General features: G+C 36.4%; 1 protein-coding gene across 1 annotated transcript in view; it reads right to left on the reverse strand.

Moving 5' to 3' along the window:
• The window catches only part of DNAJC1 (DnaJ heat shock protein family (Hsp40) member C1), a 221,592-nt gene that overhangs the window by 12,288 nt on the left and 190,760 nt on the right, over positions 1-18,544 (reverse strand). Inside the window, exon 9 of the mRNA XM_045465800.1 lies at positions 17,884-18,003. Coding sequence (XP_045321756.1) covers positions 17,884-18,003 — 120 coding nt within the window. The remainder of the gene's footprint in view (positions 1-17,883; positions 18,004-18,544) is intronic.

Below are 18,544 nucleotides of genomic sequence, written 5' to 3' on the forward strand. Positions count from 1 at the left end.
CTTCCCTTGCTCTACTCCCCACCCCCTCGATTACACTTATTGTTATTTGCATGTTTGTTCATTGGATGGCTCGATTATTTTAGTGAAGTCTATGCCCCTCTGTCCCCTGTGTTAAGCCTCTGATGTTGTTCCTCAGGGAGGTGCAGGTATGGATAGGCCCAGTAATTCTGGATGATAGTGGTATTTGTAGGACTCTTCTTTTTACCTGACCACACCGAGCTGTTAAAAACCACTAATGGCTGACAGATGCTCTACTGTTTACAAGATGCCCTGGTGCATAAATTGCTCTACAAACAAGTGAAATCAAATTGTGGCTCCTTTGAAGGAAAGTTTCTGAGGTCAGTGTTTCATATTTGTTTTGACCTCAGGAGGGCTCCTCCAAGAGAATGTATTCATGAGTGGGTTTGAGCATACATGGTTAGTTACTCCTTGTGCTGAGAGAATTCTGAATACAGTATATATCAAAATCTGGCCTGTCTACCACAGAAAACAAATAGCTGCTATAATCTGAGTCCTTTAAATCCTTAGCATCTAACAATGAAACTAATGGGATGTCACCACAGTTATCTTTGAACCATATTTTTCTCCCACTTAAAAGGCAACTTAGAACTTATTAGAAAAAAGCAAAGCACAACTGTGACTTTTCCAGTTCTGTGGTAAAGGAGTTCCTTTAATATTCTAGCCTCTTTGTGAAGTTCACATTTCCTGGTGTCATTAAACAGTTGTATGACAATGATTACAGCAATGATCCCCTTTTCTTGAGAATTTCTCTTCATTGGCTTTTGTCTCAGGAGAAAACATGTATATGGCAATAATCACAAAATAATTGTTTTGGGGGCAAGTGTGGCATCCTCAGCATATTATTTATGATTCTAAGCAGATAAAGATGTTTCTAAACAAGTGATGGTCTAATATAAAGCTTAAAGGCCAGGATGTCCCTGAGTATGATAGTAGGTCACCTCAGGAAAGTCAGATTATCTTTCGGTGACCATGGTCATCGCTAAATCCAATTTTCCCCTATGGATCTAGATGACTTCAATTCCATGGATGTCAATTTACTGTTTTGTTTAGGTACAGTTGACAAAACTGTACTAAAATTGTAAGATGTTTACAGTGCACATGATAATTTTGTATTTATATCCACCGTGAAAGAATTTCCCCCATTGAGTTAATTAACCATATTCATCACCTCATGTATTGACTTATTTTTGGTGAGAACATTTAAGTTCTACTCTCTTAGCAAGTTCTAATTATATACCACAGTGTTGTCAACTATAGTCACCATGTTATACATTAGATCCTCAGACCCTATTCAGCTTATAATTGAAAGTTTTTATCCTTTTACCATCCTCTCCCTATTTTCCCCACCCTCTAGCCCCTGGCAACTACTTTTCTATGATTTGTTTCTATGAGTTTATTTTTTTGGCTAGATCATATTCCTGTGTGTGCGTGTGTCTTTATGTATTTGTATGTGTATATACACACATATATAAAATCACATTTTCATTATCTATTCATCTGAAAGACACTTAGGTTGTTTCTGTACCTTGGCTAATTGTGAATATTGCTGCTATGAACATGGAATATGGTTATCTCATCGAGATCATGATTTACATTCTTTGGATAGATAGCCAGAAGTGGGACTGCCGAATCATATGGTAGTTCTATTTTTCTAAAAAAATATCCAGGTGACTTTTTGTAATGTTTATTTGTTTTTTATGTGGGGGCAGAGAAAGGAAGAAAGAGAGAATGCCAAGTAGGCTCCATGCTATCAGCACAGAGCCCAACACAGGGCTCAAACTCATAAACCCTGAGGTCATGACCTGAGTCGAAATCAAGACTGGAGTGCTTGACCAACTGAGCTGCCCAGTGACCTTGGTAATTCTATTTTTAATTTTTTGAGGAACGTACTAGTTTACATTTCCACCAACAGTGTACAAGTGTCCTCGTTTCTCCACATCTTCACCAGCATTATCTTTTTTTTTTTTTTTTTTTTGCTCTTGCATTATAGGAGTTCCTTATATATTTAAATATTAACCTCTTATTGGATATGTGGTTTACAGAGTATTTCCTTCAATTCCATAGGTTTCTTTTCCATGTTGTTGATGGTTTTCTTGCCATGCAGGTTTTAGATTTGATGTAGTCCCACTTGTTTACTTTTGCTTTTGTTGCTTTGCTTTTGGTGTCAAATCCAAAAAAAGCATCACTAAAATTAATGTCAATGGGATTACCCCCCAGTGTTTTCTTCTAGGAGTTTTAGGGTTTCAGGTCTTCAAGTTCTTAATCCATTTTGAGTTGATTTTTGTGTAGGGGGTCCAATTTCATTCTTTTCCATGTGCTGTCCAATTTACCAGGCACCATTTATTGAAGGGACTGCCCTTTCTCATTGTATATTCTTTGCCAAAGATTAGTTGACCATATATGTGTGGGTTTATTTGTAGCCTCTACCCTGTTCCGTTAATCAGTTTGTCTGTTTTTATGCTAGTACCATATTGTTTTGATTACTACAGCTTTGTAATATAGTTTAAAACTGAAAGTGTGATGCCTCCAGCTTTGTTCTTCTCAAAATTATTTTGGCTACTGGTGGTCTTTTGGGGTTCCATACTGATTTTAGGATTGTTTGTTCTATTTCTGCGAAGAATGCCAGTGGAATTTTGATAGGGAGTATATTGGATCTGTAGATTGCTTTGGGTAGTATGGGCATTTTAACAATATTATTTCTTCCAATTCATGAGTACAGAATATATCTCCATTTATTTGTGTCCTCTTTGATTTCTTTCATCAATGTCTTGTAGTTTTCAGCATGCAGGTCTTTTGTCTCCTTTGTTAATTTTATTCCTAGTATTTTACTTTTTTGATGCTATTGTAGATGGAATTGTTTTAAGCTCTCTTTCTGATAGTATGTTGTTCATATACAGATACACAACTGATTTTTGTGTACTGATTTTGTATCGTGAAAATTTACTGAAATAGTTGATTGGTTCTAACCATTTTTTGGTGGAGTCCTCAGGGTCTTCTATATATTATATCATGTCATCTGCAGAGATGACATTGGAGGTGACATGGTCATCACCAAATCTCTCTCTCTCCTTTAGATCTGGATGACTTCAATAGCACATGTGCATATTTAGTCTTGAATGTTTAGTGTTATTATTCTCACATATTCCATAATGAAAATTTCAGTTACTCATTCTGCTTTTATATCATGTGCAATTGTAGAAGATGTAGTCTCGTGCTCTCTCTCAAAAATAAACAAACATTAAAAAAAATTATACATGTGTTTTAACAGTTACATGGATTGTAGAATTGTAGGAAAATTTGTTTTCCCATGTTCTGATTCCAAGTAGGAAACATTTTATAATCCTTCTTCTTAATATAGCTATGGCTGAATTTATCTTTAAAATTCTTATGACATAGGGGCTCTACAATCAAATCTGGGACATATGGCATAGGTTGGGATGGATGAAAAAAATCCAAAATAGGTTTTATTCCTTCTAGTGAAAACACTGATGAAAGTAAAGGAAAATTAAAATAGTAAAATGAAAATTATATTCCATAAGGTACAATTAGGATCAGAGGAGTATAAATATGCCACCATGTAACTCTCAATATACAGAAGAATTTTCCAATTTTCTGAGCTATATAAAGTGTATCCTCAATTCCTGGCATCTTCAGATAACTCAGAAAATAAATGATGACTACTAGTGATAATCTCAAATCCTATTTTTCAAATTCTGGCTGATTTGATGACATTTTAAGTATTACTCTAATATTAAAAATTGTGTAACTGAAGTTCATATTTTCATTCAGTTGTATTTAATTTTGGCCAACTCTCTATATGAACTGAGCACTCATTATAACTGAGAACTACTGTACCTTTCAAGTACAGAGGGCACTCTGTTATCTGAACATTAAATAAACTGAGAATGTTTCCCACTGGTAGAAAGCAGTGTTCATTCTTTTCTTTTATCTTTATTTATTTTTTAATGTTTATTTTTTAAATATAATTTATTGTCAAGTTGGCTAACATAGAGTGTATACAGTGTGCTCTTGGTTTTGAGGGCAGATTCCCCTGATTCATCACTTACACACAACACCCAGTGCTCATTCCAACACATGCCCTCTTCAATGCGCATCACCCATTTTCCCCTCTACCCTGCTCCCCCCACCCACCCACCCTCAGTTTGGTCCCTGTATTTAAGAGTCTCTTATGGTTTGCCTCCCTCCCTCTCTGTTTGTAACTATTTTTTTCCCCTTCCCTTCCCCCATGTTCTTCTGTTAAGTTTCTCAAGTTACACATACAAGTGAAAACATATGATATCTTTCTCTGACTTATTTCACTTAGCATAATACCCTCCAGTTCCATCCATGTTGCTGAAAATGGCAGGATTTCATTCTTTCTCATTGCCAAGTAGTATTCATATATACATATATATTCAATATATTCACATTCATATAGATGTACATATATATATATACATTCAAATATATATACGCACATATATATGTATACACACCACATCTTCTTAATCCATTCATCAGTTGATGGACATTTAGGTTCTTTCCATAATTTGGAAATTTGTTGAAAGCGCTGCTGTAAACATTGGGGTACACATGCCCCTATGAATCAGCACTCCTGTATCCTTTGGATAAATTCCTAGTAGTGCTATTGCTGGGTCATAGGGTAGTTCTATTTTTAATTTTTTGAGGAACCTCCACACTGTTTTCCAGAGTGGCTGCACCAGTTTGCATTCCTACCAACAGTGGAGGGTTCCCATTTCTCCACATTCTTGCCAGCATCTGTTGTTTCCTGAATTGTTAATTTTAGCCACTCCTGACTAGTGTAAGATAGTATCTCAGTGTGGTTTTGATTTGTATTTCCCTGATGATGAGTGATGCTAAGAATCTTTTCATGTGTCTGTTGGCCATCTGGATGTCTTCTTTGGAAAAGTGTCTGTTCATGTCTTCTGCCCATTTCTTTCCATTTTCAATCCGAAAAACTGGACTGTTTTTCAGGTGTTGAGTTTGGTAAGTTTCCTTATAGATTTTGGATACTAATCCTTTATCCGATATGTCATTTGCAAATATCTTTTCCCATTCTGTTGGTTGCCTTTTAGTTTTGTTGATTGTTTCCTTTGCAGTGCAGAAGACTTTTTATCTTGATGAGGTTCCAATAGTTCATTTTTGCTTTTAATTCCCTTGTCTTTGGAGACGAGTCCAGCAAGAAATTGCTGTGGCTGAAGTCAAAGAAGTTGTTGCCTATTTTCTCTAGGGTTTTGATGGTTTCCTATTTCACATTTAGGTCTTGTATCCATTTTGAGTTTATTTTTGTGTATGGTAAGAAAGTGGTTCAGTTTCATTCTTCTTCATGTTGCTGTCTAGTTCTCCCAGCACCATTTGCTAAAGAGACTGTCTTTTTTCCATTGGATACTCTTTCCTGCTTTGTCAAAGATTAATTGGCCATACATTTGTGGGTCCAATTCTGGGTTCTCTATTCTATTCTATTGATCTATGTGTCTGTTTTTGAGCCATACCATACTGTCTTGATGATCACAGTTTTGTAGTAGAGGCTAAAGTCTGGGATTGTGATGGCTCCTGCTTTGTTTTGCTTTTTCAGCATTACTTTGGCTATTTAGGGTCTTTTGTGGTTCCATGCAGATCTTAGGATTTTTTCTGTTCTAGCTTTGAGAAGAATGCTGGTGCAATTTTGATTGGAATTGCATTGAATGTATAGATAGCTTTGGGTAGTATTGACACTTTAACAACACTTATTCTTCCAATCCATGAATATAGAATGTTTTTCCATTTCTTTGTGTCTTCTTCAATTTCTTTCATTAGTTTTCAGCATACAGATCTTTTACATCTTTGGTTAGGTTTATTCCTAGGTATTTTATGGTTCTTGGTGCAATTGTAAATGGGATCGAGTTCTTGATTTCTCCTTCGGTTGCTTCATTATTGGTGTATAGAAATGCAACTGATTCTGTACATTGATTTTATATCCTGTGACTTTGCTGAACTCATGTATCAGTTCTAGCAGGTTTTTGGTGGAGTCTTTTGGGTTTTCCATGTAGAGTCTCATGTCATCTGTGGAAAGTGAAAGGTTGACTTCTTCTTTGCCAATCTGGATGCCTTTTATTTCATTTTGTTGTCTGATTGCTGAGGCTAGGACTTCCAACACTACGTCAAACAACAGTGGTGAGAGTGGACATCCATGTCGTGTTCCTGATTTCAGGGGGAAAGCTCTCAGTTTTTACCCATTGAGGATGATATGAGCTGTGGGCTTTTCATATATGGCTTTTATGATGCTTAGGTATGTTCCTTCTATCCCGACTTTCTTGAGGGTTTTTATTAAGAAAGGATGTATTTTGTCAAATGCTTTTTCTGCATCTATTGACAGGATCATATGGTTCTTATCCTTTCTTTTATCAATGTGATGTATCACATTGATTTGCAAATATTGAACTAAACCTGCAGCCCAGGAATGAATCCCACTTGGTCATGGTGAATAATTCTTTTTATATGCTGTTGAATTCAATTTGCTAGTATCTTCTTGAGAATTTGTGCATCCATGTTCATCAGGGATACTGGCCTGAAATTCTCCTTTTTTGCGGGGTCTCTGTCTGGGAGAAAGAGAGAGAAAGAGAGCACGAGCAGGGGAGGGGCAGAGAGAGAAGATGACACAGAATCTGAAGCAGGCTCCAGACTCTGAGCTGTCAGCACGGAGCCTGATATGGGGCTCGAACTCACAAACTATGAGATAATGACCTGAGCTGAAGTCAGATACTTAACCAACTGAGCCACCCAGGCGCCACTTTTCATTCTTATTATTTCTCCAATGTCTAAGTTTTTCTATGTTTTCTCTGGACAGAAAAATATAAGAAATAATAAAAGTGCCCATCTTAACCATTTAAAAAAGAGTGTGTTGTGCTAACTTCCTGATTAGCTTTATAAGTAATGTAGATGTTTTGGTTATTGAGTTGTTGGAAAGTCTTATATATTTTAGAGATTAATTTTTTACCAGATATAAGGTTTGCAAATATTTTCCCTCAGTCTGTAGGTTATCCTTCACTCTTTGAATTGTTTTCTTTGCTGTGCAGAGCTTCTTAGTTTGATATGGTCCCACTTATTTTAGTTCTTGTTGCCTGTGCTTTTGGTATTATATCAATGAAATCAATGCCAAGAACAATGTCATGATGCTTTCCCCTATTCTAAGAGTTTTAGTTTTAGATCTTATGTTTGACTTTTTAATCCATTTTGAGTTGACTTTTTACATGGTGTAAGAGTCCAGTTTCATTTTTCTGCATGTGGCTATCATGCAGATTCCTAACATCATTGCTGAAGAGGCTACTCTTTCCTCGTTGTGTACAGTTGGTATCAGTTAGCTGTATATATGTGTATTTATTTCTGGGCTCTCTATTCTGTTCCATTGTCTGCTCATCATCTTTATGTGAGTACCACACTGTTTTAATTACTGTAGCTTTGTAATATATTTTGAAATCAGGAAGTCTGATGCCTCTCGCTTTGTTCTTCTTTCTCAAGACCGTGTTGGCTACTTGGTGTCCTTTGTAGTTCCATACAAATTTTAGGATTGTTTTTCCTATTTCTGTAAATCAATAAAGCCTTTATAATTAAAAAAATGAAGAGTCAGGTAGGTATATATACACTGATACAGAAAAACATTAAAGGTAACATATTCTGTTTCCTTAGATTTTTAAAAAGAGTTTTAAAAATCAAGATAATACATGTTCATAGCTTAAAAAAGAAAAGCAGTAACCAACAAGGGCTTACGTTGAAAAGCAATGTACCCTACATCCTGAGGCAATAATTTATGTTCACAGTTCTTCTGAAGATTACAGTGTGCACGTGTGTGTGCATGTGTGTATGCTTTGAGTTAAACTTCTTTTTCCCACCTCTCCCGATAACCCTTGGACCAAAGTACCATTATCTTTTGCAAGAACAACTGAAATAGCCTTTTACTTGGCCTGCCTTCACACACTTTCCCTGCTATGGTGTCTTCTCCACAAAGTAGTCAGAATGACCTGTCTAGATCTTGCACTCCTTTACTTAAAATCTTCCAGTGCTGTAACCATCTCAGAGTAAAATCCAGGATCTTTATCCTGGCCGGCAAGGTCCTATATCATCTGGCCCTCCACTGCCTCTTGTCCTCATCTTCTGTAATCCTGTCTACTCACTCTGTCAGCCATATTGGCCTCTATGCTGGACTCTGCACACCCCATGGGTGTCCTTGGTCTTAAAGCTTTTGTAAGTGCCTTATCCTCTACCTGGAACACTTTTTCTCAGACAACCTTGCTCCTTTACTTGCTTTGTGTCCCTGCTCCTATATTACCTATTTGAGAGACCTTCCTCAGAACCCCACTTTTAATTGCAATTCCCTTCGGTCTGTAACCTCTTAATCTGTTGTGTGTGTGTGTGTGTGTGTGTGTATATATATATATATATATATATATATATATATATATTTATCTTGTCACTATCTACAATTTTCCTTTTACTCCATCCCCAGGTTCTTTCCACTGTGCTTTGCCACCATCTTTGGGGCTATTGTCTTTGCCTGCAAGGTTGTAGCTTGGCTGCAGGCAAATTTTGTATTTCAGCGCAGTAGAAGGGAAAAGTGAATAAGAGCTCCTATGAACACACATCATTTCAATTATGTTCCTCTGAAAAGAAATTAGTAACTTAGAGCAGAGGTTTGGGGGACTTGGACAAATTGTTGCTGGGCAACTTGCCATCGTCTTCTGCAACTTGTTGATTTTAAAAATTGGAAAACCATCTGTAAAACACATAAAATGTTTCAAATATGAAAAGCCATTTTGTAAGATCTTATAAATTATGATCTGGTACATATTACTGTAGAGACAAGTACTGCGCTGTGAACACACTTCTTGTGCTACTCAAAGGAGAATGGTCGCAATATCAAATTATTTGGCTGTATTACTCTACTTTCTAGTATACTTAAATTTAGACTTTGCCTTTTTTGTATGGTTTTCTGTTGTCTGTGGAGTTTCTGGTTGCCTTTTTCCATATATAAAAGTTTTTCCAAGTTTTCAGCCATACTATCTAGTCTATCAAATTTCCCTTTCTTTAAGGGTTGCTGTCAAACAATCCTTCATTCTCCTACTTCAACGAGAACACACAGTAAAACCTTGGATTGTGAGTAACCTGTTCTGCAAGTGTTCCACAAGATGAGCAAACATTTCTAATAAATTTTAACTTGATAAACGAGCGATATCTTGCCATACGAGTAGTACGTATGCCGGACACCACATGATCACAACTGAGCTAATGGTTCTTCTCTCTCTCTCACTCGGCATTGTGGGTGTTCATCTCCCATGCTCGGATGCTCGGTCTCAGGCTGTGGTGTTTGGCAGAAATTAGTGATTTTTCAGAACATCGGAAGGTGCCCGCACTAGTATATTTTTTGTCACTTCAAAGCACCTATGGACAGTCCTTTGCTCTTCCCCACAAGAGTAAGCTTAGGAATGCTTTGCTTCATTCTAGGTCAGGCTGCCTGCAGATATAGACCCTTTCCTCTGTTGCCTTATTGTCAGTTACATTAAATACAGTATATTGCAAGTTTATTAATATGGCACTGTAGTCAACATCCACATGAGCATATACAACAGCCCTCATGCAGAAAAAGGTTGAAAAGAAAGTAAGAAGAAGGAGATGATTACAGTGAAAGTTAAGATGGTAATCACCAAGAAGTATGACTGAGAGATTCAAGTCGCCGAAACTGCAAGATTCTATGAGAAGTCTACATCTGCATCTGGTCTGCAGAGGAGGAGGAGAAAAAGGTGGAGGAATCCCTCGCTTCAAATGAGATTAGGGAGATGTGTAAAATGTATGAAACAGAGCAAACAAACTTTTGTAGAAAAGCACCATCCGAATAAGGCTGTAGCAGTACGAGCCATGAATCTGTTTAATGACAGTGCTAGGTCACATTTCTGCAAAATTCTCAAAAGGAGGCAAAAACAAGTGTCATTGGATAGGTTCCTTATTACAGTTTCATGAAAAGAAAAAGATTCCATTGAGCCAACAGATAGCAGTGATTCCATTAGTGATAGTGAAAGTTGTCCCACACGATAACCCTCCTCTCTCTTGTCTCCCTCACACTAGTCACAAAGGTTTTCAAAGGTAAGTGCAGGTTAATTTGCTTATTTTTCCTTATATGTTGTATTTTTTTATTATTTTGTATTATGTTACAGTATTGTTATCATTTTTATAAGAACATTTTTGGGTTGTGGAACGAATCATCTGAGTTTCCATTATTTCTTATGGAGAAATTCCCTTTGATATCCAAGTGCGTTGGATTACAAGAATGTTTCTGGAATGAATTATGCTCACAAACCAAGGTTTTACTGTATTGCGCTTTGGGCCTATTATATCACTGTGGGGTCTTGGGATTCCTGCTCATTGGGTTGGATCCTTGGATTCCATGTCTTCCTCTTTTTAAAATTTATTCAGCCTTCTTGTTTTTGTTTTGTTTTTGCTAGAGTACAATCTCAGGGAACTTTCTGAGAAGGAATAATCCTTAGATACTCCTTGCCTTATATATTTAACTATCACATTTGGTCTGTTCTAGATTCAGAGCTATTTCTCCTCAGAACAGTGAAGGCATTGTTCCCTTGTGTCCCAGAACATAGAGTTGCAAAGCAATTTGATGTCACTCTGATTGGCCTTATTTGGATGTTTCTTCTCCCTAGAAGTTTTAAAGATCTTCTGTGTAATCTCAGTGTTCATAAAATTTCCCAGGAGCTTTTCCATGTATCCAACTTGACTTTGGACAGCTCTTACAAACTGCTCTCTCTGGAAACTTCATTTCTGTTTACCGAATAATGTTCATGCGTCTCTCATGTCTCTCTCTCTCTCTCTCTCTCTCACTGGAACTCCTTTTAACCGGGTTTGGACCTCTTGGACTGATTCCCTGTAGTTCTTATCTTTTCTATAATAGTTTAATATTTTTTAAGTTCTTCTTCACAGTAGATTTTCTTGATAACTTTCAACCATTCTACTTCATTTATTTGGATACTTATTTTTGTCCTGATTTTTTTTCCCCCACCACATCCTTTCCTTTTTCCTGTTTTATGAATTCAATACTTTCTTGACCCTCCAGATGCTAGAAGGCTAGTATAATTAACTAATTCTAGAAGGTTGGTATAACCCTACCTAAAGATATCCAGTTAACAAAACAAAACATATACATATATGCAAGAATCTTAAATTATTAACTAATCAAATCCAGGTGTTTATTAAAGAAGAGTATTATATGACCAAGTAAAGTCTATCTTGGAAATACAAAGATCCTCATTAGGTCATATGAGAAGAATTGTATGATCATGTCAATTTATGTCAAAAAAGTATTGTTAGAATTTCTTATCTACTCCCGAGCACAATTGTAATGAATTAGAATTAGAAAAACTGAATAAAATTTCCTCAGCGTAATAATATATCTCTTATATCAATGACTAATATTAAAATTAATGGCCAAACATTAGGTTTTTTTACTATAATGTTGAACAAGAAGTCTCCACTAATCACTATTACTGTAATATATTTCTCTGGAATAGCTACGTAATACAGTCAAATAAGAAATAAGATAAAGAAAATGCCAAAGTACATGCAGATGATAGGAGTCTATCCTAAAATTCTAACGCATTAACACAAACTCTATTTGAAATAAGACCAATATGTAAGGAGGCAATATACAAAAATCAGTGCTGTAGCACTTTTCACTTATTTGGCAGGCAATGATAAAAAACAAATAATAACATCCGGGGCACCTGGGTGGCTCAGTTGTTTAAGCTTCCGCCTTAATTTCCGCTCAAGTCAAAGTCTCGCGTTCCTGAGTTGGAGCCCAGTGTTGGGCTCTGCACTGGCAGGGCGGAGCCTGCTTGGGATTCTCTCCCTCCCTCTCTCTAAGAATAAATAAACTTACAAAAAAAAATAACATTCAGTGTTGGTAAGATTACGAGGAAGTGACCTCTCTCATATACTACCATTGGCATTGTGTATTGTTATAACCTCTCTGGAGCCCAATTTTAAAGCCATCAAAAGTCCTAAAAACATCCATATATATTTTTTTAGGTTTACTTATTTAGAGAGAGAGGGAGTGTGTGTGTGTGTGAGTGGGGGAGGGGCAGAGAGAGAAAGAGAATCCCACGCAGGCTCCATGCTGTCACTGCAGAGCCTGACACAGGACTCAAACTCATGAACCATGAGATCATGATGTGAGCCAAAATCAAGAGTCAAATGCTTAACCAACTGAGCCACCCAGGTGCCCCAAAACATCCATAGCCTTGAACCAAGCAGCTCTACTTCTAGAAATACAAGCTACAAAAACACAAGTGGAAAGTAGAATGAAAAAAAAAAAAAGACAATCCTGTAAAACAGCAAAAAAGGAAGCAATTTAAACGACAATCAGTATGATACTCCTTAATTATATCAAAACAACAAAGTATTCTGTGTTTAGAAAAATGAAGTGTCATGAAAGGTAGCTCATGTTTCATAGCGAAGTGAAAAGGACAGGATACTGATTAATAGTGTTAAAATTATATACACTCATGCCTAGAGGAAGACTAAAGTCTAGAATTATATATGACAAATGTTTATAGAAATAATTTTTATTATGGCTGATGAGATAAATTTTTTTTGAGTGTATATTTTTTAAAGTTTATTTGAGAGTGCGTGAGCATGAGTGGGGGAGGGGCAGAGAGAGTGAGAATCCCAAGCAGGCTCCACACTCTCAGCTCAGAGCCCCACGTGGGGCTCGATCCCACCATCTTGGCGTCCCTACCTAAGTGTACTTTTAAAAGCTTATTTAAAAATTTTTTTTTTTTCAACGTTTATTTATTTTTGGGACAGAGAGAGACAGAGCATGAACGGGGGAGGGGCAGAGAGAGAGGGAAACACAGAATCGGAAACAGGCTCCAGGCTCTGAGCCATCAGCCCAGAGCCCGACGCGGGGCTCGAACTCACGGACCGCGAGATCGTGACCTGGCTGAAGTCGGACGCTTAACCGACTGCGCCACCCAGGCGCCCCTACAAGTTTATTTTTTATACGAACATAGAGTTTTACCAAAAAAGGTCTAATGGTAAAAGTCTCTAGACATATTTAAAGTGCTCTTCAGGGGCGTCCAGGTGGCTCATTGGTTAAGCATCCGACTATTGATTTTGGCTCAGGTCATGATCCCAGGGTCATGAAATCAAGCCCTACATCAGGCTCTGCACTCAGCATGGAGCATGCTTGGGATTCTCTCTCTTCCTCTGCCCCTCTCCCCTGCCCGTGTGCTCTCTAAAATAAAAATAAAGTATTTTTCATACACACAGCAATAAACAACATTAAGTGGTGACAGGAACATATGAGATGAAGAACCAAACTATCTAGTGTTGCCTCAACTCTCTAGTAGTTGTGTCACCTTGAACAAAGGTCTCGGCAGTTTACACAACTGTAAAATAGAGATGAATAATGGCTGCCTCTCTCTCTCTCCCCATGCTGTTGTGAAGGTCAAGTAAAATAAGGAGTGTTTAAATGTTTTAAAAATACAAAAGAGCATAAAGAGGAATGAGGGAATAACCAATATTATCAGTTAAGACAGTTAAAAATGTTGGTTTGATCTCTTAACTGATTTTTGCAATGTTATGCTCATGTAGTGAATGTATAGCTTAGCCATCCTGTTCTGTGTGTGACGTTACTCAATGTTGAGACAGAAATGGTGACGTGGAATGCACATTTACACACCTTTGGCCCAGAAGCCATATAATAGAAAAAGTCTAACCAGGTCAGTAGACAGATTAAGCAATTAATTATGTAATTTTGTCTGATGGGACCCCAAAAGGTCCTATTACTGTCTTCTCTTTCCTTTAAACAGGCAATCAAGTTGCCTGAAACTCTTATTCCAATCATTCATATACTTGGGATAAGAACCTGAAGGCTCCTATTAAAATACGTGTGTGTGTTTGGTAACACATTAAATTATCGTCTATTAATATTAGTTTGAAAATTGGTTATTAAGTTAGCTAGTGACTCATGTAGCAGAAGAAAGGGATAAAGGCCCTATTCCTTTCTAAGATTCAAATGCCTTTAAAGGTCTTGAGGTTGGGAAGGTGAGGGAGGAGAGGGACCAGAGGATGAGGTCAGGCCCAAACCAAGAGAAGTGTGCTAGGGCAGGAAGCCTGGTTCAGAGGGCAAGGTTGGGCCTGGTTAGTACTTGGATGGAAGAGGGCAGGGAAGCAGTCCTTGTGATCTTTACAACTCATGTAGGTCTAGCCTAACTCGAAAAGTAATGGCAGTAATATACTTGCCAAAATAATTACTATATATATTAAATACGTAATTACTATGTAGTATATATTTAATTCACTGATAAACTGTAAAGTTTATTTTCTATGGAATAAAATTCCACTTACATATTTTTAGAACAACTGCCATTACATACAAATCCCAAGAGTATCCCCTCTCTAGCTGTAGCTATATAAAACACACTTGGGAATTTTATGATTTTTCCCTCCTCTTTTTTTTTCACGTGCACATGGGGATGCTTATCTAACTACACACCTCTTACCTCTCACTGTGGCACTAAGCTAATTATAAAAGTCTGTCTAAATCTATTCACCTGTTTTTTGTTTGGCTGCCTACCTGGGCCTTTTCCAAGCAGGCAGAAAATCTCCAATCAGTCTGTTATCACAACCAGAATGCAAGAGATTAGTGGCCACAGAGAGAAGCAGAATCAGTTTACATCCTTTCAGGCAAGAGAATGATATTACTTCACAAGCAAGAAATCTGAGGCTCCCTGACCTTAATTTAGAAAGCCTGCAGTTAATAGTCACATTAAGGTTGGTTTTACGTGCCAGTTTTTGTTTTCTTTGTTGTTTTTACAATTTGAGTATCCTTTGTCATTATCAAAATTATCTGCTGAAAGGCATACATTAACGTTTAAAATACTTAATCTGTAATAAAGGAAGTCTTATACTTTTGATATATCTGAGCTAAAATACACTTTGCATTAATTTTTTACAAAGGCAATCACATTGCTTGTGTTTATCCAGAGTAGAATTTAGCAACTTGTTGACTGTGACAATTAATACACTGAAAACTCCTTTTTAAATTGAAGAATCAAATGGGTTTTTCATTGTAATCTGTCAATCCCAAAAAAGAACATATAGATCCCACCAAGAGTACACTCTTGCCCCTCCCTGAAAAAAGGTCAATTGTCTCTTGAAGGAAAGAGAACTAAACCCGAAGCTACAAAGTTAGCAAAACAAAAAAACAAAAACGGGTCAAGGAACAGATGTGCAGACCAGGGAGAGTTGGCACAGGTGACTAGGTCAGTAAGAAGAGGTTCTGATGACAGCAAATTGAACTTGGGGTTGTCCCCATAATTAAATACTTAATGAAAACAAATCTAATTAACGCCATAAGCCAAAAAGAACTATAAGTGATCTTCTCAAGTATGGTCAACTTTCACTTGACATTGTACTGAAGGAACTGTATTAGCTCAACCTGCTTTAGCTGCTTCAATGTAATTCACTGTGTTTTCACTAAAATGAGTTATCTGAGTCTTCTGACACCTGCTCTCTTTTAGAGAGAGATTTGTGTGTGTTGAAGGGGGGCGGTTATGATGTGAAATGTGTAGTCCAGCTATGAAAATGACACAGAATGAAAATACTCACAGAATGAAAAAAAATGTACATGCTGTACTAGAAGAAAAGTTTGTCACAAGGACATTTTTTGGTGCCAAAAAAGTTTGGGTTTACTAAAATATTTATTTTCAAGGTACTTTTGGTATTATGCAAATAGAATACTTGGAGGGAAAAAAAAATTCCCAAAAGTCATGTTTGCTACTTCTATGGTAAAAAGGAAAAATATCTATTGCAGACATGGATTCAGTCTCCCCTGGGTAAGTCTAGAAGAAAAACAATGGAAACATATGGGATGAATTTACAAAAGTTCGAAAAGATGTCTTTGCCTATACTAAGACTGCACTAAGACTACTAGGTTATGTATAGATTTTCTAGATTTCTGATACTAATTAGCCATTCTCAAGGCTGTGTTGGTTACATCATGTCTGTTCTTAGCATTTAAACTTTCATCTCTCTTTTTAAAAACACAGATACAAATTTAGCCAGATTTTAATAACAACAACTTAAAATATCGCTCTATTCAACTGCCTTTCTTGGGCATTTTTAACTATGAGGTCTCCCAGAAATCTTATTTAAAGGCAGTGCTGCCTTCAAAGGAGACACTAAATTAATGAAACATTCTTTCCCATTAAAACTAAAAGTTTAGGGCCCTTTTAAACCAGTGTGTTTTATAACTTTCTAAAAATTATTTCAGTAATTTTTATTAATCATTATATTAACAGTAGTTGTATAATTACAGGGTCATAGTACTTGAAACCCCAATAACTATGGAATATCTTTAATTTGGTCAGATATTTACCGATAAGGCATTATTAATTTATCTTTTACAGGCAACCTAGAAACAAGGTAATAAAATGCATAGCCCACTAACATTCTTAGCAGAAGAAAAGGTACCCTTAAGGTTCTTCTCCGGTTACCTAAGATAATGGGTCTCCTCATGTAACACCAAGAAAAAAAAAATTGTTACAAGATACTAGAGCTATTTTTTCACATGATGAGACTTTGAAACCAAAATAATGCAAAACATCACATAAAAATTCAGTCTTTTAAATGTGATTTTTAAAAGACCTACATGGTAGTAAAAAATTCATATCTATAATTTAAAATTCTCAAAGCAGCTCCTATCCAAAGGGTAATAAATAAATAAATAAATAAAAAAGATTGACAGTAATGTTTTGTAAGTTTGTTTATAAATTAAATGGTGGAAGCTCACTATGAAAAATAACTTTCAGCATTTATGTAACAAGCTGGGTTTTTTTTGGGGGGGGGGGTAGTTGTGTTAATCATTTTGCAGGGTTTTAAAACTGTTCATTATCAAAAGACTCAAAGGTATACTAACAGAATTGAAAAGGACACTTGAACTTTGCTTTCAGTAACCCCTGAAATATTTTAGGTGTATAGGGTTTATTTACAGTAAACTTGGTAAACTACTGATTTATATGGTAAAGAATATTTACTATCATTTATGAAAATAAGGCTCATATTGATAAAAATAAAAATTTTTCTGAATTTCTATTTAGTACATGTCAGGTACTGTGGTAGTTGCTTTTATAAGATTCTCTGCCCTAAGTTTACTGAATAAAAAGCATCCAAAGTGTTAAATTCAAACCTTCCAGGCAAATACTTAGTCTTTTAAATGTTGGGTATAGGCAGTCATTCACCTATAGATTCATTCACACACATATGCATATTATATATGTGATATATATTATATATTTGTTCATATATATAATTTTGTTGTGGTTAAGCAACTTGTCAAAACGGATAGTAGGTACCATCCTTGAAATAAAAAGGCAAACATAAGAATATTGATGATTAAATTAATGCAAACCACCTGATCAAATACCTATAGCAATCTGTTCTTCAATGTTAAAAAGATCCAGCTGAAATTTAACTTCTCTAATTCTGATCAGTCTGAGAACTATCTTTTCCACAGCTAAAGGGGTCACTTTAAACACAAAAACCAGCATTGTTTTCTGTGGTTAGGTTACTGTAGCTTCAGTCTCTAAACACTAGAATTCCTCACACAGCTGTTAATTGTGGACCAGGGGACTGGCTGACATCTGCTTCTTGCTTATTTCGTTAATGGTTCACTTCCAGGTCCTAAAAGGATTGTAGCCTTTCTCCAAAGAGAAATGTCGGATGCATCTATGTCTGTCTTCTACATAGTTGGCTTGTTCTGGTTTGTCACTCTCCATACAATGCAAATCTGAGTGAACTCACATCTGTCACCGATCGACCCAATTCGTGGGCAATCTTTTCCCATCGACCTGGGGTCCCTCCTGGGAACTTAACCATACTTCTTGTCAGCTGGCTGAGGTCCTCTTCTGTCCATTCAGGTGCCTGCAAAACATTATAGAAAAAGATAATTTAGAGAACGTTTGCCAAAACATTTAATAAGCCTGTGAAACAAACCACTGGCAATTTGTTTTCTACAAAAACAGTATTAACATGTGTCCAGTAGTTTAGATAAAGCTTTGAGTTGCATATTTAACATTAGAATGCAAAGCTCCAGCAGCCTTTTAAATTTTCCTACGTATACGAAATAAGAAAGCAGAAATATTGTGAAGTCAGGCTTTTGAAGACATTAAAAAAAGCAGTTTTGCATTAAAGTAGGAACGACTCTCAAAGACTATGAAATGCATTGTGTGTCACTGCTGCTCTCACAGATGCCTCATGTAAGGTCACTATAAAAGGTCTTCAAGTTTTAAGAAAAATTATACTTTGAAGAAAACAAAACACCTTATAAGCGAAGATGAAAAGGTGAACAAGCAAATGTGCTGATTTAGAATCAGAACTGAGACAAAGATAGTTTTTGTTCATTCTGTGTAACACTATTTCATTCTAAAAATCGTGCATTTCCAAAAAGTTTAGCTTCTCAAAC

This window comes from Leopardus geoffroyi, chromosome B4, assembly GCF_018350155.1.
Source record: "Leopardus geoffroyi isolate Oge1 chromosome B4, O.geoffroyi_Oge1_pat1.0, whole genome shotgun sequence".
Classification (NCBI taxonomy): Eukaryota; Metazoa; Chordata; class Mammalia; order Carnivora; family Felidae; genus Leopardus; species Leopardus geoffroyi.